Consider the following 21,728-nt stretch of genomic DNA (forward strand, 5'->3'; position numbering starts at 1 on the left):
GTTTACCCACCCCCACTATGAACTTCCATATAGCAGACACCAGGGTTGTCCAGGGGGTGGGCAGATGCACAAGCTGATAACATAACTAAAGCTACCTGACTCTGGAGCTACACTTCTCACATTACCAAAACAGAGCCAAATATAATATTTAATTTTTCAAAAAAATCAGAAGTATTTGATCCAGAATTTGAGAGACATGGTCTATCACTCGCCTATGGAAAAACAGTAAGTGTGAATACAGATTCCTTTCATGATAACTCAAGCTTTCAAAATGTTGGAAAATGTCACAAAGTAGAAAAGACTAGTATGCAGCCTACAGCCAGGGCACCTGATTCAAAGATCATTTAATGACCAAGGAGTCCAGACCCAAGCCCCTATTTCCTGGAAGGTTCCTGGATGTGGCTCTAGTTAGTACATTCTCCTTGCCCTACACTGCTACTTCAAGAGCCTGGAACAAGTAGTTGTTCTGGAATACAGATGTATCTCAAAACTAGAAACCAGTGTTGCCCCCATACAATGAAAAAGCAATAAGACCACCACCAAATGAAGAATCTGAGAGTTGTTTGGTATCTGCAGATTCTTTAAGCAGAATTTTCAAATCTGTGCACATTTGGATTTCAGTTTCCTATAACAAGAGAGTAATTTGTTGTTGACCAATCATCCCACTGGGGGAAAGAAAAACTAGGTAAAAATAGAGGAAGCTCCCCCCCGCCCCAAAATGAGCTCAAAAGCAATGGAGGACTACAGAGGCAGCAAAGATGTGAGAGACAAAGAACCTGGAGGAAAGGGAAGCAAACAGAAGTAATGAGCGAGACACATCCCACCACATTACTTCTGGAAGAATATGTTGAATCACAAGCAGCAGAAGCAAGAAGATGAGGTGAAAGCTGGGGCTGAAAGACTGAGTTGTTGAGCACAACTTTAAGTCCTCTTACACATTTGGGAAGACAAAATGGGAACTGAAGAACCACCAAGATTCCAGTTAACCATCAAGATTCCAGTTGGCATCTACAAATGGAATAGGGGTGACCCTGCAGTAAGCCAACTCTTACAACCACTGAACACCAGGCTTAAATGAGATGAATGAATCCCTGATTAGATTAGGGTCACCCACCCATTCCTATCACAACTGCCTGACAAACACAGAAGCAAATTCACTCCTAAGAAAGAGAATACCATCCAGACTATCAAATTATTCTACCAATTCATATATAATTGCTAGTATTTAATAAAAATTACCAGACCAAGGGAGTGAAAAACAGAAGAAAAAGAGAAACAACAAAACAGAACCCCTAGGAGATTCAGATACTGGAGTTACCAAACACAATTTTTTTTTTTAATTGATAGACTTACATTTTCAGCAAGATAGAGTAATATGGACTGCATTTACCCTCCCAACTAAAACAACGAATCAACCGGACAAATATATGAAAAATTGAGTTTCAGACACTGGACACCAGGCAGCACAGGACAGTGATCGTTGATACATGGGGAACAAACAAGGTGAGCACTTAAGACTGTTCCAGTTTACTGCTACAGTTTCCAGAAAGTAATGCAGGGAGACAGAAACCAGGTGGAGTCTGGCGATATTATGTAAGTTGAGGAGATAAAGCTGGGAGTCCAAAGATGCCAAGGTGGCTATAGTTCACAGGGCAGAGGGCCAGAAAGGAGAGACTAAACAGATAGAAAGCTCTGGAGATCTGAAGAGAATACTCCCACCCACCCAGCCACTTTATCACAACTGGGAGGAATTTAGTGCAATTCAGTAATGAGTGCAAAGTGTCCACAGTAAGTCTGAAAGTAGTCTGGGCCCCAGAGATTCTCCAAACTGACCAGCCAAGGCCCCACACTGAGAAAAAAAAGCTCCAAAAATGGAAATAAAATTAAATAGGATAGGTATAAAAAGAGATGAAGGGAAAAAAAGGTCCAGATAAAAATGAGAGAAGGGAACAGAACCAGAATGTTTCAGAAAACCATTTCCCACATTGTGAACACTCTGCAAACAAACAAACAAAACACAGAAGAGGGAGCTCGGAAGTTAGAAAAAGTATCCTGAATCACAACTAGAAGTTCAGAAAAACTAAATTTAAATAAAAATGAACAACAGATCAAATCCCATAAAAGTAGTTATATATTTTTAAAAGATAGTATAAGAAAAAAGAGTGTAAGGACTAGAATAACTCCCTATAGACAACAAAAACATAACACAAACACACCCCAAAAACTATCACCTACAATTTCAAAATGAGCTGAAAGGTATTAAGAAGTGATAAAGCAATAAAAGAACATAAATCAGATTTAGAAAAACTCAGTAAAGGAAAACTAAACTACAAAGAACTTAATAATGCATAACCACACAAGAGAACACTTTTAGAAAAGAGAAAAGTTTTTTTAAATCACAAAGGAAAAAATAAAAAAGGATTAAAAAACCAATCACTTTCTTATATACCAGAGATAAACAAATGGAATTTGACATTAAAAACACAATACCATTAGCACCTCCCAAAATGAAATATTTAGTTATAAATCTAACAAAATATGCACATGCTCTATATGAGGAAAACTGTAAAACTCTGATGAAAGCTATCAAAGAACTAAATAAATGTAAAGATATTCCATGTTCCTGAACAGGAAGACTCAACTTTGTCAAAATGTCAGCTCTTCTCAACTTATCTATAGATTCAATGCCATCTCAACTAAATGCCCAGCAAATTATTTTGGGGATACTGACAAACTAATTCTAAAGTTTATATAGAAAGGAAAAAGATACAGAATAGCCAACACAAAATTGAAGGAGAGAACAAAATTTGGATGCTGTCTGACTTCAAGACTTACCATAAAGTTACAGTAATCAAGGCTGTCGTATTGGCAAAAGAACACATAAATAGATCCATGAAACAGAGCCCAGAAATAGACCCACATAAATACAATCAACTGATCTTTGACAAATGAGCAAAGGCAATGCCATGGAGAAAACTCATTTCAACAAATGGTGCTGGAACAACCAGACATCCACAAGCCAAAAAAAAGAAAAAACTAACCTTACACTCTTCATAAAAATTAACTCAAAATAGATCATACAACTAAACATAAAACACAAAACCATAAAACTCCTAGAAGATAACACAAGAGAAAATCTACATGATTTGAGTTTGCAATGACTTTACAAACACCACCAAAAGCACAATCTGTGAAAGAAATAATTAGTAAACTGGACTTTATTAAAATTAATAACTTCTGCTCTATGAAAGACACTGTTAAGAGAATGAGAAGACAAGTCACAGACTGGGAGAAAACACTTGCAAAGACATAGCTGATAAGGAACTGTTATCTAATTTATACAAAGAACTCTTAAAACAAGAAAACAAACAACCCAATTAAAAAATGGGCAAAAGACCTGAACAGACACTTGCCCAAAGAAGATATGTACACAGTAAATAAGCATATGAAAAGATGGTCTTAGTCATATGTCACCAGGGAAATAAAATAACGAGATACCACTACACATACCCATTAGAATGGGCAAAATCCAGAACAATAACAACATCAAATGCTGGAGAGGATGTACAGTAATAGGAATTCTCATTCATTGCTAGTGGAAATGCAAAACGATACAGCCATTTTGGAAGACAGTTTGGCAGGGTTTTTTTTACAAAATTAAACATATTCTCACCATATGATCCAGCAATCGTGCTCCTTGGCATTTACCCAGGAGTTGGAAACTTACATCCACACAAAAACCTGCATGTGGACATTTATAGCAGCTTTATTCATAATTGCTGAAACTTGGAAGTAACCAAGATATCCTTCAGTAGGTGAATGGATAAACTGTGATACATCTAGACAATGGAATATTACTTAGCACTAAAAAGAAATGAACTATCAAGCCATGAAAAGACATGGAGGAACCTAAACTCACATTATTAAGTCAAAGAACCCAATCTAAAAAGTCTACATACTGTTTGATTCCAAGGATGTGGCATTCTGGAAAAGGCAAAACTATGGAGACAGTAAAAAGATCAGTGGTTGCCAGGGGTTCAGGGGGAGCAAAGTAGGAAAGAACAGGCAGAGCACAGAGGATTTTCAGGGCAGTGAAACTATTCTGTATGATATGACAATGGTGGATACGTGTCATTTATACATTTGTCTAAACCCCAAAATGTACAACACCAAGAGCGAATCCTAATGTAAACTATGAACTTTGGGTGATAATGATGTGTCAATGTAGGTTCATGGATTGTAACAGATGCACCACTCTGGTGGGGGATGTTGACAGTGGAGGGGTCATGCACTGTACTTTATGTCAAAGGTGCCTGTAAACCGAAAACTGCTCTAAAAAATAGTCTAGTAAAAAAAAAAATTAAAAATCAGCAGTTGCCAGGGGCTGAAAGTGGGGAGAGGGTCTGCCTACAATGGAGCAGGGGGAAGTTTTCTGGGGGGAATGAAACCATTCTATATTGTAATTGTGATGGTGGTTACACGACTGTCTGTCTGTACTTGTAAAAGAATGGTACAACAGTAAGGGACTGAACTTACTGTACTTTTAAAAAATTTTTTAATTTATTTTTTATTTTTTTGCGGTATGCGGGCCTCTCACCGCTGTGGCCTCCCCCATCGCGGAGCACAGGCTCCGGATGTGCAGGCCCAGCGGCCACGCCTCACGGGATCCTCCCGGACCAGGGCACGAACCCACGTCCCCTGCATTGGCAGGCGGACTCTCAACCACTGCGCCACCAGGGAAGCCCTGTACTTTATTTTTAAAAGTGATTCTGAGACAAATATGGAAATACTCAAATTCAGAGAATAAATCTCTCAGAAAGAAAAATTAAAGCAAGGGATCAGAACAAATACTAAAATTATAATCCAAGGAAACTTTCCTGAAATTAAAAGAGAAAAAATTGAAACTACACACTGAAAGAGTATATTATACCTGAGAATATCAAGGCAGAACAACCTGTACCAAAATATATTCAAGTAAAATTACTTATTTTAAGGGGAAAAAATCCTTTGGGCAAATCACTAATAATGAAAAAAAAATCAGACTGTCATCAAGCCTACAGCAAAACTGGGGTAACATATTTAAGACACTTAAGGAAAGAATTCACATTTCCTTAATCCCAAGGAATTTCATTAAACCAAACTGACTCTCAAATATAAACTCTCAAATGAGTTTCTTGCAAGTTTCTTGATAACAACTTGCAAGAAACTCAGAATATTGTTCCCATGAGCCCTTTCTAAGGAAACATCTACAGAACAAGCTTCCAGAAAACCAAAATGATTAGGAAACAAATGAACTGGTAGGAGGTACTGAATATATAGTTACTTGCAAAACTAATTCTAAATGGGAGGGTTTATGCAAGTTAAATGGGAAAGCTGATAGTATGTAATGGCTACATACTATGACAATGTAGATTAAGTACAGCTATTTAATTGGGGGGGTGGATAAAACTCATATTACTGGCGGTATTTTTAGTTCTGTTATTGTAAGAGTATTGTGTAATATGGGATAAAGCAATTAAGTAATTATGGGATACTCAAACTCCAGCATCCCATGACCCTGAGAACTGGGACTCTCAGTATGAAAGAAGATATAGATGTAATTATAAAAAAAGGTTAATTAAAACTCCTGTTATTCTGAATTTGAGTCAAAAATAGTGTGTTTCTTAACATATTTTAATTTTAAATATACAAATATATTTTATACTTTAAAGATATTTTATCATAAAAATACATATATATTTTTATCACATCTTTCATCATAAATGTATATAACCACATACATATATATCAAATTTCCTAGCACTGTCCAGTGAAAAGACCTACAACGACCAACCGAGTAGCAATAAGCACTCCTAGCAATAGATATTATGGTCTTGAAATAGCATTTCCAAGTAAAACAACCAATTCTTCCTTGGGAAAAAATGACATACTTCATGTTTGAGGCAGGAAATACAAGATGAGGCAAGAAAATCTTGCCATTTAATCTTTCCAGATAGCAAGGAAACTACCAAAGACAACTAAGGTTACGTCAAAGAACCCATAAGTCATTTAAAGAATCTCTCCCATTTGCCAACAGCAGGACAATTTTAAGCAACAAAGTAAGAGTAATCATGACAACTCATGGTGTATGTTTGAAACCAAAATATACTCGTTAATAATGATACTTTAAAAATCTAATTGGTCACCCTCAAAGGACAATAGTTTATCCTGAAAACTAGTAAATAAAAGGAAAGAAATAAGCATTCTTTTCTGCCTTTCCTATACAAATTGTACCTTGAGTAATCAATTAGTAAATGAGGGAGTAAATCAACTATACTCCAATATAAAATAAAAATTAAATTTTAAAAAAAATGAAGGAAATTATCTCTTTACAGATGCAGCTCACATAATTAAAAAAAAGACAGAATATCGCTATTTTGCAACCCTCAAAGAATTAATGGCTCTAGGCACTGCACCGAACATCAGTAGGAAAGAAGGCCTTTTTACCTTATCTGCCCCCTGAAGTAAAAGGACAATACCACATACACAACACAACCTTCAGTCCTGTCAAGGGTCTTAAATTCTGAGTCTGATCAAGCCTCTGCATCCTGCTGCCCATATGGATGAGAAACATGTTGAAATGCATGTAGCAAAATACAGACTGTGGGGTAACAACAGGTCAAACTGCTCAGGTTCAACAGATAAGTTGTAAAGAAAAGGATGGAGGGGGAACATGTAAATTAAGACACATCAAATAAAAAAGGGGGGGACTAAACTAAAATGCTTAGGTGTACATAACTTGGTGTTAAAACTATAAGGAAACAAGTGATTACTATAAAAGTCAGGGTAACAGTTACTTTTGGGGAGCAGGGAAAGACTTATGATTGGCTGTGGTGTGGAAGGGGTTCTGGGATAAGTGAAAAACTTCTAATTCTTGACCTGTGTATTATAAGGCTTCTGGCCTTATAATAATTCACTAATATATCTGTGTGGTTTTCTTGAGGATTTTTTTTTTTTTTTTTGACTGCAGCACGCAACTTGTTGGGGGGTGGGGGTGGGGGAAATCTTCGTTCCCCAACCAGGGACTGAACCCGGGTCCTCGGCAGTGAGAGCTCAGAGTCCTAACCACTGGACAGCCAGGGAATTCCTGGTTTTCTTTATCTCTGTTTCATTTTACAATAAACAAGGTTTTCTTTAAAAAGTAAATGACTAATCGTCATTTGGCTTATCTGGTTACCTCCAAATGGCACAAGGATCTAACCACCCATCTCCCGAGAACCAGAAGAGTATATTTGATTACTGCAGGTCCAGGATTCAATGACCTCAAATCCCTGGAACTTTATATCACAGGATCTTAAGGAACTGATGCTAGAGCATATTCATGAAATAACTGTCTTAGCATGAAATGAACTCAGCCTTGAAAATTTCTACACACAGGAGTTTATGTATTAGGGATTGACTAAGACAATAAAGTGACCTTCCTGATAGTGGCTTTGTTAATTGTAAGGTCTTGTTCCACAGACCTATTCAATCAATAGTTTATCCTCCATGATACTTGGTAAAGATAAGACTTTGTTAAGAACATTACTTTAGAGGAATCTCTCCTCTTCCTTCCTATCTTGTACACAGATTTCTTCCCAAAGTTTAGAGTAAGCAGAGAACAGTGACTCAAAATTGCCAAGGAGTTCCCAACATGAGGTAGAGGGAGGAGAGAGCAAAGAATCCCCTTAACCTCAGACATACAATCTCACTGACCCAACTGAGCACTTTCTAGATTACCTAAACTTTCTAGAAGCAAAGGACTTGTAATTCAAAAACTGCTAATACAGACTGAAAAAAAAGAAAAATATAGTTAAATACTAATGCGGGAGAAATTAAAAGGGGAAGTTGGTGACTGCCTGTGTTTCAAAGGCTCCCCTGACATAGAAAATCAAATTTGACAGGAGAGGCAAAAGAAGAGAGAAATTTCACTCTCCATGACACCATACCAGCTCTCCAAAAATCAAAGAGGGAGAAAAGGAGAGACCCATGTGGGCACCAACCTCTACTATGGCTGCAGAGGAGGGTGTTTAGGTTTACTCAATAGATTAATCAGAACTCTTAAGCTGACAAGGGAGAAATACTATCATCATTACTTCCTCTTTGCTTTCTGTATAGCACCCTTCTGCTTAGACTTGGCAGTTATATTTTGTCTATTAGTTATTTACACTGGTTTATTCCCTTCTTCTCACTCCCTAATATGCCATAAGCTTCAGAATGAAAGAGGATATGTTTTTTTCATCTATATATTTTCCATATGCCTAGTATAGCACCTGGCAAAATGTTTTACACATAGCATATACTCAGTATGTTTGCTGCATTAATTAAAAAAGAAAAATCAAGGGCAGTCAGGTGAAAGAAGAGAAAACTTGGATAATCTGTATTATTTCAGAAGGCAAAACCAAGACAAACTAGAAGGAAAGTAGGGGGAGGCCAACATGAACACAAACTTTCTTTAGCACTGGTTGCCTTGAGAAGTAATAATGTCCCTTTGCCACTTTTGAAGACTGAATTAAAGGCAGAAGGGAACTTTGAGAGCTGTTCCAATCGCTTTTAAGATTTTGTTTCTGAATAAGGCTGTCCCCAGAGACTAAGACTGAAAAAGCAAATGAAGAAAATAAGGAGAAACAAATCTATCCCAGAACCTATAATAGAACCGGCATTTCCCACCTCATTGGAAACCTGTAATTTGATAATGTAAAAGCTCTATCCTACTTTATTAGAGAATTAAGTATCAGAACAAACCTTTGTACACTAGGCATTTCACATGTATTATTTTCATTCCATCCTTGATATTATTATCCCCATTTTATAAAAGGACACTGATAGTGAGAGAATAAGCAATGAATGGGTTTTGAACTTTGACACAAACCATGTTCTTTCTACTGAAACTTCCAGCTTCTAAGATAAATTAGCACTGGTAAAACATAACATTGCTTTCCTTGTGTATTAGCATTAGAAAACAATTTTCTACCATATCTTAACTTCCATGCCATAAATTTTTGCTTGCATGTCTTACCACTTATTTCAAGCTCCACCCAATGTGATTTCTTTCCATTTGCTGCTTCCTCAGAGGACATAATTGTGTACATCCTCCGAGGGTCAGGGGGCTCATATTTTTCTTTGGGCATGCCTGTTGAATTAAGAAAAGAAACCAATCAATAGCCAGAAGAATCAAATAACTGAAAATAACATCTTTTTTAAAAGTAGACACCCATATTATATCTCTAAACACAATTTCCCACTAAAAGGAACTAGGAGCTGCTTGGAGAAATGGAGAATTTCACGTCTGAGAAATTTCATGTCTGAGGAAAAATACAAACAAGTCTGGACACTAAGAAAGATGCTGTGGCTGTGAAGGACACAGAAGCCAGCTTGAAGAAGCCCCACTGGCCACAGACATGACAACCTGAACATCAAAAGAAAGACTACATTTCAAACTGCATGAATCCAAAACTTTAACAGGAGAAAAAAAAAAAATGCAGTCACCCGAAAATTGGAAAATAAAGGGAAAGAATCAAGCATTTATCCTGCATTTCTGGCAGAAACTAGATGAGGAAATGTTCTTAACAGAATTCTAGCTAATAAATGTAAAAAGAGTTACATAATTAGAAAAAACACTATTTCACAATCTCTAATGAAAAAATGGATGACCATCAATGGTTAATAAAAGCATTAGGTGAAAAAAAATCCAATGAAAAAATTTTAAATAGATAGATCAGGCTGTAAGACCTCAACCCAAGGATCGATCTCAGTATTAGGACAACTAGACTTACATGCCAATACTATGTATGCCCTTGCCCCTTCATCCAAAAAATTAAAAGTAAAATTGAACCTGAATCAAATCAGCCTCTCTAGATCTAGTACCAGTTTACACTAAGTAAGGGAGACAGAGGAACATGTTAAAAATAACACGAGGCACAACAATGTGAATATACTTAACACTACTGAACTGTACACTTAAAATGATTATTAAGATAGTAAATTTTGTTATAATTTTACCATGATTAAAAATTTTTTTCTTAATTTTAAAATAATGCCACAAGAATACAGCCAGCCAGACACAGACCATGGAAAGTTCAACATGACAGAAGACCCAGTTTCTTCAACAAATGAATGATATGAAAAAGGGGGAGTAAGAGGAAGTTGATATTAAATGACTTAAGCGGCACAACAATCAAATGAAATGTATAGACCTTGTTTGGGTCTGATCTGACCAAATCAAGTGTAAAAAACATTTTTGAGAATTGGACAAATTTGAAGAAGAACTAAACCTAAGTTGATATTGGGACCATTGTCCATTTTGCTTGTGGTTATTTTTTAAATTCTTATTCTTATAGAAACATTCTGAAATATTCAGGTGAAATGAAATCTCACTTCCTTGCATATTCTCCCAAACTCCTTGCCCCAGTCTCACTTCACCTCATGTGTCTGGATGAGCCATAATCTGCTTTAACCAAGTCTCTACCTACTCTGGATACCTACACAGCTAAATAAAGCTGGAGAAAAACCTACCATCATGTAAATTTAAAGTAAGCCAGTCAGCAATCACTTACGTCAAACGTACTTACTGTTGAACGGGTTCAATGTTTTAGTTTTACAAGAAGAAAAGTTATGGAGATGGATGATGGCGAAGGCTGCACGACATTATGAATGTATTTAATACCATTGAATGCTACACTTAAAAATGGTTAAGATGGTAAATTTTACGTTATGTATATTTTCTACAATAAAAAAAAATGGAAAAAAGTTAAAGCAACTTTCATTATGCTATGCTGCTCCTCTAATGATGAGAAGTAGAGCTATCTTTCAAACATAGAAATGGTTTTGACCATGTAGTCAAAACACAGGAGATAAGTAATCCTAAAAAGCTTTTTGAAGAAAGTAAAAATATAAATGGTGAGACTAATCATCTGTACAAGAAACAGCACATGTTTTTGTTTTGTCAAAAACTGTTAATAAAACTGTTCTCCTACACGTTAATTTCTCCAAAACAGAAATACAGTGCCTGAAGTTTTTAGACTAATACAAAAAATACCTAACAGAGAAAGCTATACAGTCAAGAACTGTTCCTGTTCCATCTAGAGGACAATCTGGTGAAGCAAGTGCCCATTCTGAATCATATGAATATACCAGTAATAACAAAATGCTGTGTAAGGTTACCAGAGCTTGATGACAACATCCCTTAAGATTCCTTAAGATCACCCAAATGCCACTATTCTGACTAGATTTTACTTTCGACCGTGTGATCTTCACTGGCTTTTCCAAACAGAATTTAATAATGGTAAGCTGCTCTCTCCAGCTGAGGTTAGTATTTTGAGTTACTATTAATTATTAATCATTTGACTTCTTAGTGAAAGTTCAGAAGTCTGATTTACCTCTCTCATGTGAGCTTATTTAGTGTGAATCAATGTCTGGAGTTTGATCACGCTTCAGAGAATAAATACAAGTATTACTGAACTGAAATCTGAAATCCAAGCCCTAGACCGGGGGTCATTCAATCAAAGAGTCATGATTTCTGCCTAAGCGGCCAACCACTCCCTTTCTTGATTTTCATGACATATGATGTGTTGCCTTAAAATTTAAGAGACAGCTCATTACTTGAAAGCAGTGAGGAGATCTTCTTTATTTTCCAAATCCCTGACAGTGCAGATTAGGAAGTGGGGGGAAAAAAGAATATGATAGAATAAAAGAAACGGCAGCAAATTAGACAATCAAGCCCTTCTGAGGAGCCTATCTGCCCAGTTAGCAACCCCACCCATTTTTCTTGGAGTCCAACCGAACATAGTATTGGAAACTAGGTAGAGAAAAGGATATAAGAATACAAATAATTTAGGATTTTTCCCAAGGCTTGAAATCAACAAGGAGATCTTACTCTCTAAAAAATACAGTATGTCACTGCAGATTACTATCTAAAAAGAATAAAATGTTTCCAAAACAGGCTTGAAAACTGTCAAGTAGAATTAAAAGACTTTTAAAAAATAGGTAGGCCAGAGTCAGCAGGTATACAGCCCCTGACTATTCAATCTCTAATTCCTCCAGTCCAGTGCCAAACATCACTACTGATCCTGGCAGCATAAAATCTGTCCCTGATCTAGATCTCAGAGAAACGGTTTTTCAGTAACTTAGAATAATTATTTACCTTAAAGAAATACAGGACATTATTTACCAGTAGAGAAAGATATGCTTTCATTATTAAACATTTTATGAAACGGCTTAAAAAATACACAGGGGAGGGGGGTAAGAGGGAAAACGCAGGGGGGCGCAGGGCGGGGAAGAGACCATAAGTGCAAGTCAGCCACCATTTGAGGCAGCTTTTAGACTAAGAAAATTGGTACTAAAGAGAAAGATTTAAGTCTTTATCCTTTCAGTGGGTACTGTAAATAGTCATCAAATAGCCCCAGGTGAAAACGTCTCCTATTTTACAAAAGAATAAATGAAGAATGAAAGAATTAATAAAAAAAAACAAAAACAACATCATTTCATAATTCCTAATGAGGCTTTTTAAAACAAGGATTTATAAACTGGGTTAAAACCATTAGATGAATCATTGGCACTGGCATAATGCTAAGGTAACACCACCACCCAGATTGTTTTTTAATTATAGGGTAGAAAATGTTCAAGAGAGGAATAAACTGTTACCCCCTTCATCAATCTTCCCAACACTAATGGAGGTAGAACCAGATACTGTGGGTCTTCGGATCTGACAGAATATGAAATACACACCAACAATGTTTACGTTGATTAAGAGCTAGAGGAACTAGCCAGACGACACCAAAGAAGCAACTGGAATGCAGGACTTTCTGCAGGGTAAATGGTCTGCTACCTTTAACAAGCTGGTGTCAGGACTATTCTAGACTTAAAGAGAATTAAGGAATATATAGAATGAGATGCAATGAATGGTCCCTATATAGGATCCACAAATCTGCAACAAAGGACATTCTGCGGACTGTTCGAGAAACATTTAATACCTAGTTCATATTTTGAAATATCAATGAATTATTATGAGATCATGTTATTTTGGCAATGTACAAAAATGCATTTCTTGTTAAAAGGCACTCTGAAGTTAAATAATTTATTTTAAATTGTATTGGCCAGGTTTTTTTCCAAGGGAAATGAGGCTGAGTTATAGCCAATCTTAACTGACAAGATAAAATGCTAAATTCCTCTTTTCCTTTCCTTGCTTGTTACATTTTCTCCTCCATTCTTGGTGCTTTACTTCTCTCACATATACAAAAGAGAAAAAAAGGAAAAGACGCAGAGGAAAGGAAGGGAGAGGAGAAGAAATAAACTCATGTGCAGAAAAATCCTTTTATTTGATGATCGGGAGCCTCACAAAGCTACAAGTTATGGAATATATGAAAAGGTAGTGCCACTAGCCTTGGTGCCAATTTACTTCTTCCTATCCAAATTTTCACCACGTCTTATCCAATTTTTCACTAAATCCCACTGATTTTTACCTCTTCAGGACTTCTAAATCTGTCTTCTCCATTTTCACAGCTACTTAAGTTAATTTACACCCTCATTTCTCAGCTACAACTTTTAAACAACCTTCTCTATACCTTCCTGATAGATGCCTGCTCATGTCACTCTCCTGCTTAAAAATCTAAGATGGCCTTTTCTGCCTACCTAGCTAAAGTCCTTTACAATCTGGATTTAGGCCAACTATTTTCTCACTCATCTTCAGCCACTGACACACAAGTTACCCTATAAAGTCTTAAATTAATCAAAGCAAACCTACTTCTAAGGCATAGTCTTTCAATAACACATGCTAATCCCTTCACCAAAGGGAACCTTCACCCTAAACTCCTACTCACCCGCTTCACGGCAACTCAGGTTAGATGTCAGAGTCCCTGTAAGCCCTTCCCAACAAAGGCAAAAATTCACTACTCTTTCCTCTGCACACCATACATTTACTACAGCATCTATCACCCCAGTTTGTATCTCCCAGTGTCTTGTGTAAGACCTAGCACGTTGTACTAATAAACTGGTCTAAACATTCCTTCATGACTCAAAATCAGGTTTTCAAAGAAAAATCCAAAAAAAACAATTCAATACATCCAAACCATGCTTCCTTAAGGGAGCTTTCTTTACAGAATCATTCATTCAACCAATATATACTAAGCACCTTCTGCCTCTATGTGCCAAGCACTCTGCCAGGTTCTGGGAATAAAGAATAAATAGGAAATACGTACATGATCTTGGATCTTAATCTACTGGGGAGCGCAAACAAAAATCTTACGACGATGTAATCATACTACAACCCTTTTTTACAAACATCACTCTAATTTAGGACTTCTTCCCTACCCCTCACAAACACAGGAGTTTATCATTCCCAGCTTTGAGCTATTCTGAACCTTGAAGATATTTCTAATGTTATATTCTTTAATCCCACCTTAATTTTTTTTGACATGTCTCATTCACCTACTCTAATATAGGGTCTTTGCACTTACATTTTAAATATTTTTATCTTTTCAGAGCCTGGCAAATAGTGTTTGGTGAGTACTTATAAGAATTCAAGGGGATAAGCTGGGACAGTAAAAAAAGCAAACATTGTGTAAGAGATAAGTATGCTAACAGAAGCAGTGTCCATGTTACCAGGAGTAAGAAAAACTAACATAAGCCTCTAATCTTGAAGGCAAAATCTAGAGAAACCAGACAGAAAGGACCTAAGTGACCAAAGGCTGAGAATATTTGTTCTAGGATAGGCTGGGATATGAAGCAAAGTGACAAACTTAAAGGTAAAACTGTATAAACATAATCTTAGTGACATGCTATGGCAAAATAAGAGCAAACCTCAAACAGGTGGGGGTAATGGCAAAACTGTGTTGGAGTGCCTATCTGCCATACTCTAATCTAGGCACATGACAGCTAACATGTTTTGAGCACTCACCAACTGGCAGGCCCTTCACATGCATTATCTCATTTAACCCTCAGGACTCCTATGAGTAAATACTATTGTATTATTCTCCATACATAAAGAAAGAACGGTCCAGAAAATAAGTCATTTACCTGAGATCACAGAGATCCTAAAGGCACAACTGTGATTTTAACCCAAGTCTGATCCAAAAGTCTATGCTTTCAACCACTATGCAATAATTTACTGGTAATTACCTCGATTTAATTCTCATAGCGATCCATGAAGTAGACACTATCCTCATTTTATTTTAGATGAGGAAACTGAGACTCTGAGTTTAAATAACTTGCCCAAGGTTGCACACACTTAGTAAGTAGTAGAGCTAGGATTTGAACCTGGGACAATCAAGCTGCAAAGCTGTACTCCAATGCCTCACACAAGTCTAGAATTCTGTCACTGATGAAACCAAGATCTTGTGTTCATTCTCCAAATATTATGTTGCTAAGACCATGAGCCCCTGAGTTTCCTTCTCAGATGTATCATCTTTCCAAACTACTCTTTACCTGTATTCTCTACTCCCAAACTCTGCCTAATACTCAACACAGCAGACCTCAAATTCTATCATCTCAGGACCCTTATACTCAAGTACCTCAAAGACCTTTCAATTGTGTGGGTTATATCTATCAATATTTACCATACTAGAAATTAGAAATAAGGAATTTTAAAATATGTATTACTCATTAAATATAATAAACCTATCACATGTTAACATTTTTATGAAAAGTAACTACTTTCAAAAACAAAGTAGGGCTTCCCTGGTGGCGCAGTGGTTGAGAGTCCGCCTGCCGATGCAGGGGACACGGGTTCGTGCCCCGGTCCGGGAAGATCCCACATGCCGCGGAGCGGCTGGGCCCATGAGCCATGGCTGCTGAGCCTGCGCGTCCGGAGCCTGTGCTCCGCAACAGGAGAGGCCACAACAGTGAGAGGCCCATGTACCGCAAAAAAAAAAAAAGTAAAATTTTGTGAGAAGAGTGACACTGTCTTATATTCTTGCAAATCTTTAAGGTGTGACATGCTAGAAGACAGCTGGATTCACCTATCTGCTCTGAATTCAACTGATCAGATATTACATATCATTTTGTCATTCTCTGGAAAAATCCACTGTATACTCATAAGAGGAAGAGAATGAAAAAGGGAAATAATCTTAGTAATATTTCTAAGAACTTAAGGTTTCTGTAGCCACCTCCTCCTGCCTCCCAAAATCTCAATTCCTTAAATCCTTTTCTCAAGTAGAATAAGAATAAATTTAAGTCCATATTGGTTTAACTAAAATTTCCAATCAGTAAGACCTCTGCGAAAAAAAAATTTTAAATTATGATAAAATATTCCTCCAAAACAGAGTCAAACAGCAGATGTAGTAGTTAGTCTAAGCTCTAAAAGAAGACTGGCATACCCATCTGCATCCACAGGGCCCAGCCAATAACCAACAGCCCATAAAAGTTTACTAGACTGCTGTTAAAATGCAATTCTAATCATGTGCCCGTGCCTAATAACACAAGTGAATATAAAATACAGTCAGAGAGAAGCCTGAGTGTACTGCAACACCACAGGAAACTGCCAATTTTGAAGGTCAAAAATGGTCAAACACTAGCAATTTCATGATAAATTAACTCAAAATAGAACTATAAAGATACACCAAGTATAGGTCAACCACAAATTTCAATTTAAAACACAAACACTTCTTAGCTTAAAATTTTTAATTTCTATATTTTAAGTCAAATATAAAGTATGGAACAAAAGAACATATTAGGACAATTTAGATTTATGATCTAGCCAGCAAAGCTGAGGGCCTACTAACATTAAGTCAAACCATGATTTGTGTGATGAAACATCACCGAGATCAAAAAGGAAAGGAGAGGGAGCCATCAATATTAAATCTGTTCTCTTAGTATGAGACAAGCAACAGCCGTCTAGTTTACACCTTCAGCAATGATGGCTACCAATAGAAATCTTTTCATTTCTTTCTTATCTTTTGCCAGTTTCCATAATCTATTTGCTCCTCCCACTCTTACAATCACAGTATTCTAGCTACCCTTATCTAGTTGGAATTTTGGCCTTTTGAGGCATTCAACATTTATTCTAGCTGCTAATTCATGTATACAATCATTTTGGGAGATTCTAATATAGTCGCAATCAGTTTTGACCCACTAGTCTTCTTTTCCCCTAAAAACTAAGAAAGAAAATTATTCATGAAATGCTGACCTTATAAATCATCAAGAAGCCTTTAACAACTCTAGAATATTTCTCTCACAGGGCTTAAATGAACTCTCTGACCCCAGTTTCTTGGGCCCACCTCCTTCATCCAGCCTTCACATTTTTACTATGTCTCCTGAAAAAGTATGTCTCACACACACAATTTCCCCACCCCTATCCACCTAAACTCTCAATGAATCCCTATTATATACAGACGAAAGTCTCAACACTTTAAGAAAAAGCCTAAGACTATTCAGACTGTTTCTGGCCACTCCTCCTGTCCCTTTCATCTTTGCATCCTATGTTTCACAGCCCAAGTTGTATGTAACTTGACTTTGCACATGTTCTTTCTTCTCACTAAAAGGTCCTACTCAGTCTAACAAACCTCTATTCAACCTTCAAAGCTCAGCCCAAAGACCTCTGAGACGACCCCCTCAAGCTTCCCAAGCAGAATTAGTTGCTCCTTCTTTAGCATGCCCCAAATGCTTTGTGTATTCCTCATTACTATATAACTTGATGAGCACTTTATTGGTTCATCTGTTTTTCTCTCCATACCATTATAAACCCATTTAGAATAAAAAAGCATAAGCCCTATTAGAGGAGCAAGTCTATTATGGTGCCTGACACATGGGTGTTTCCAGTATTTTTGGAACTGAGTTTTAGCCCTATTTTACAATGCTGTGTTCAAGTATAATCAGTTCTGCTGTATCACTTATTCTGAAAATAATCTGTTCCAACGTAACCGATATATTAGAAAATTTGAGCATAACACAAAATTCCCATTTGCTTATGTGTGATTTTTTCTGTGAAAAAACTAGATGAAGGTAGAAACCTGCCCCCAGCTGAACTGAGCTGCATAGAAATACACAAAATACACACACCTTAAAACACCTACCAGCTACATCAGCTCACTCTGTGTGTGTGCACAAGAGCTGAGCCACACCCACCCACCTCTGGTGTTATTGTAACATTCCATTCAATTTCAGGTAACTCTCCTTCCACCACTGTACAGTAACTCACAAGCAGCAACCTTTCTGATGCCCATTAACACAAGCAAACCAGGTCTTTTTCAAGGTAAAGTGACACATTTATTGTAGTATTTATGTATACCATAACCATTTAACATGTGTAAAACTATGCTATCATTTTTACCAGGTTCCTTTTTTTTTTTTTTTTTTTTTTTTGCGGTACGCGGGTCTCTCACTGTTGTGGCCTCTCCCGTTTCGGCGCACAGGCTCTGGCCGTGCAGGCTCAGCGGCCACGGCTCACGGGCCTAGCCGCTCCGCAGCATGTGGGATCTCCCCAGACCAGGGCACGAACCCACGTTCCCTGCATCGGCAGGCGGACTGTCAACCACTGCGCCACCAGGGAAGCCCACCAGTTCCTTTTTATTAAAATAAGTCACTGACAAAGTTTTGAGTGTTGTGCCTTAGTTCCACTTTTCCCAAAAGGCCTGTAGTTTTTACTGCACAATTTTCCATATCATGGTGATTTTTAGGAACTTACATGTTGCTTTACAGCAGAACTGACTACATAAATTAACAGCTGTATGAGGAGTTCTTAGGTTTTAAGAAATTTTCAGTATTTCAATTCCAATAATATATAGGAGAGAACACTCTGCCCTCTCCCCAATTTCACAAAATGTTTACAGTCCATATCCTCACAGACCATTAGGATAGCCATAACCGTTAAGCTTGGTGGCTCTCATTTCTGGTGAGCAGAGAGTTGATTTTTCCAGCTTAAGCTCTACAGTCTGCCTAAGCCTAACTCAGAAGACAAGTTCTGAATGTCTGAACTTTCACATGTACCGTTATATGGGTTTCATTTTTTTTATTGCTCTTTTTTCCAAAACATTTTGATTTTAAATTACCCTGTATTATAGAGCAATTGAACCGAGCCCTCAAGCCCACTATAAAATGGATCAGACACAAAAGACCCTATATCCAAGTTTAAAATAGATTCAGAGTCACTAACTCCATAGTATCTCAAATGTGACTTTTTTATATGTATGGCTCCACTTAATTCTCCACACTGATGCCCAAATGATCTCTAAATCACCTTGTTCCCCTATGAAAAATATTTTGGCTCACTCCTTTGCTACAGAATAAAGATATAAACCTCACTTTTAGCTTAGTACATATGGTTCTTCAAAATCTAGGATGGACACACCTTTGCAGGCTCATCTCCAGTCACTCTCCCTGTTTCAGTAACACATCGATATTGGCCTTACCCCAACACTTGGCACCTCAGTGCACCCACAGTTCCTTTTGTCTGAAATGACCCCATCTCTCCAGTTTGACAAACACCTATTCCATGCTATTTTCTGTAAACTGCTCCCACACATTCTACAAATTTCATCGTTCTCTCCTGTTCTCCCCACAGCACTCTGTACACCTACTAAGACTACAGCAAGAAGACAGCAATTGAGTGTTATTCACTTTTTAATTCCCAGGGTCTAACATTATGTCCAGCATATACTATTCCTTGCACATAACTTATCAAGAAAATAAAAATGGATGAGGGAGAGGTAAAGCCCAGAGAAGGGTAAGATTAAGGCAGTCTAAATGAGTCCCCATCTTACATGCAAATAAACACTTTAAAAGCAGTTTCCCAACCAGTATACCTTCCATATGGGAAAGTTACAAGTGTGCTGAAGACGGCCCTCACCTCTCATGGCCCAAAGGCTACAGCTCTGAGCAGCCTTGACCATTTATTCCAGGATGCCTTACATATATTATCCCTTTCTGTTGCACTATGATATGAAAAAGATTTATGCTTTAAATATAAAAAAGGCTAATATGAACGTGGTGGAATGCCTACACATTAACCAAAATAAATGCATTATTTATGAACCATAAGTACAGAAGCAAATGCCTCTATTTGTAGCCAGGACCAAATTCTGTAACCAATTCATATCTGTTCAAGAGTCTAAAAAGTTTTACTTTGCCACCAAGGTTTAAGAAACCTGAAAATACCTACAAATCAAACAGGCATTCAAAAGAGTTTCCTCATCTACATTACCAATGATCAAGACACTTCTGAAACTATGCAAAATATTCTGAGTCTCACAGGAAACTTTGTCTTTTGTCACATCCTCGTTTTTTGACCATTTCATTAAGTATCTTATTCACCTACTGAGAACTGACCAGACTCAACTACCTCAAATAACTTCCAGCCATTAAAACGCACTCCGCCCTCCCAAAAAAACTAATCTCCATCAAGTACCTCACTCTCATGTGCTCTCCCATTTACACAAAACCTGGTCCTTTCCCTCTTAACTGTAATATCTTGGGCAAGTCACTTTAACCTTTCTAGGCCTGTTTCCTCAACAGCAGCTATTCAAATATTTCGTTTAAAGCAAGTTGACTGGACTAGATCACTGGTCTAAAAATATTAAGCAATTTTTATTCTAAAAGTCATCACATCCTAAAGACTGCGATAATTGCTCTGATAGCAATTATAAAACAAGTCTTCAAAACCTTTTGATCCATGGACACAGCTCCTAAAGCCTACAAAACTGTTTTGGGATGATAAATTCGAGTGTGCTGTGAAAAACACAAAGTGCTACTATATGCCATTTTATTTTTCACTTGTTCATATTCACTCTCTTCGTCTCCAAAATTAAAACCCCCAGACACAAAGAGGCAAGATTCCACACTACCACTAATGGGGCAATCCACCTGGAAAACAGGTAAGTATGGGAACTCATGTTAAAGAAGATTATTTAAACGTCAGCTTAACACAATAACAAATCCAAAAAGGACGAGCAAGACGACCATTCACAATGTTGTCATTTGCAGTAACAGTTCAAGAAGAGGTTACAGGTGTTCATTAGCAGGCTCTTTGGAGAAGCTGTAGGAGATAAAGTCAAAAAAAAAAATTTCCAAAGAAAATAATGATTGGTGTTTAGAAAAAAAGAAAAGAGATACGATTCAGGTTATTACACAAAACTTCAAGTAATTAGAACTATCTCTGAGTCCTCAGCAATATCATAAATCTCTTCATCTGGTGCTAAGGGTTTCTTTAACCATGTCATTCCCATCCCCCCACCCCCCACCCCCAAAATTTGTGTTAAACTGAATTTTAAATACATTTGGGGGAGGGGGTAAACAGTTGGTTTCCCGCTTTGCGGTAACTGCGAAGTTCCACACTCCACTCCGCGCAATCCCACACCGCCACTTCTCCAAAGTTGCCACCCATCCCAGCCAAGAGTCCCGGACACCAACTCCCCTCCTCCGGGTGACCAGAGCCAGAGTCGACAGCCAGCGCATCCCCCAACCCTGGCGCCCCCTGCGCGGCCCCGCCCCCGCCGTCAAACAACACCCCCCAGCCCCGGACTCGGCGCGGGGGCGCGGTCCGGGGACCAACTGGATGGCGACAGCCGCGCGTCTTGGGACCCCCAACAGCCACCATCTCCTCCAGTCTTCGGGCCCGCTGCACGCAAAACTCAAGGTGCTCTTGCTCGAGTCCCCCGCGCTACGGTCCCGGGGACACGACCGAGAGGGGCCCGTGGGCAGCAGTGTGGGGAGCAGCGCTCAGCCGGGCCTCGGGCTGGTCTCGCTCACCTCTTGGGGTGCGCCGCCTTCCTCCGCCGCTGCCG

General features: G+C 37.9%; 1 protein-coding gene across 4 annotated transcripts in view; it reads right to left on the reverse strand.

Moving 5' to 3' along the window:
* CNOT6 (CCR4-NOT transcription complex subunit 6) overlaps positions 1–21,722 on the reverse strand; it is a 64,995-nt gene extending 43,273 nt beyond the window's left edge. For 3 of the 4 annotated variants that reach the window (XM_024764955.1, XM_024764954.1, XM_024764950.1), the window contains exons 1-2: positions 21,694–21,722; positions 9,038–9,151 (exon numbers count right to left, since the gene is read on the reverse strand). In XM_024764955.1, coding sequence (XP_024620723.1) covers positions 9,038–9,149 — 112 coding nt within the window. In that variant the 5' untranslated portion in view covers positions 9,150–9,151; positions 21,694–21,722. Of the gene's footprint in view, positions 1–9,037; positions 9,158–21,693 lie in introns of those variants that run through there. The other variant, XM_024764960.1, reaches the window with a different exon arrangement.
* Between the last annotated feature and the right edge of the window lie 6 nt (positions 21,723–21,728).

This window comes from Neophocaena asiaeorientalis, unplaced genomic scaffold (assembly GCF_003031525.2).
Source record: "Neophocaena asiaeorientalis asiaeorientalis breed wild unplaced genomic scaffold, Neophocaena_asiaeorientalis_V1.1 scaffold241, whole genome shotgun sequence".
Taxonomy (NCBI): domain Eukaryota; kingdom Metazoa; phylum Chordata; class Mammalia; order Artiodactyla; family Phocoenidae; genus Neophocaena; species Neophocaena asiaeorientalis.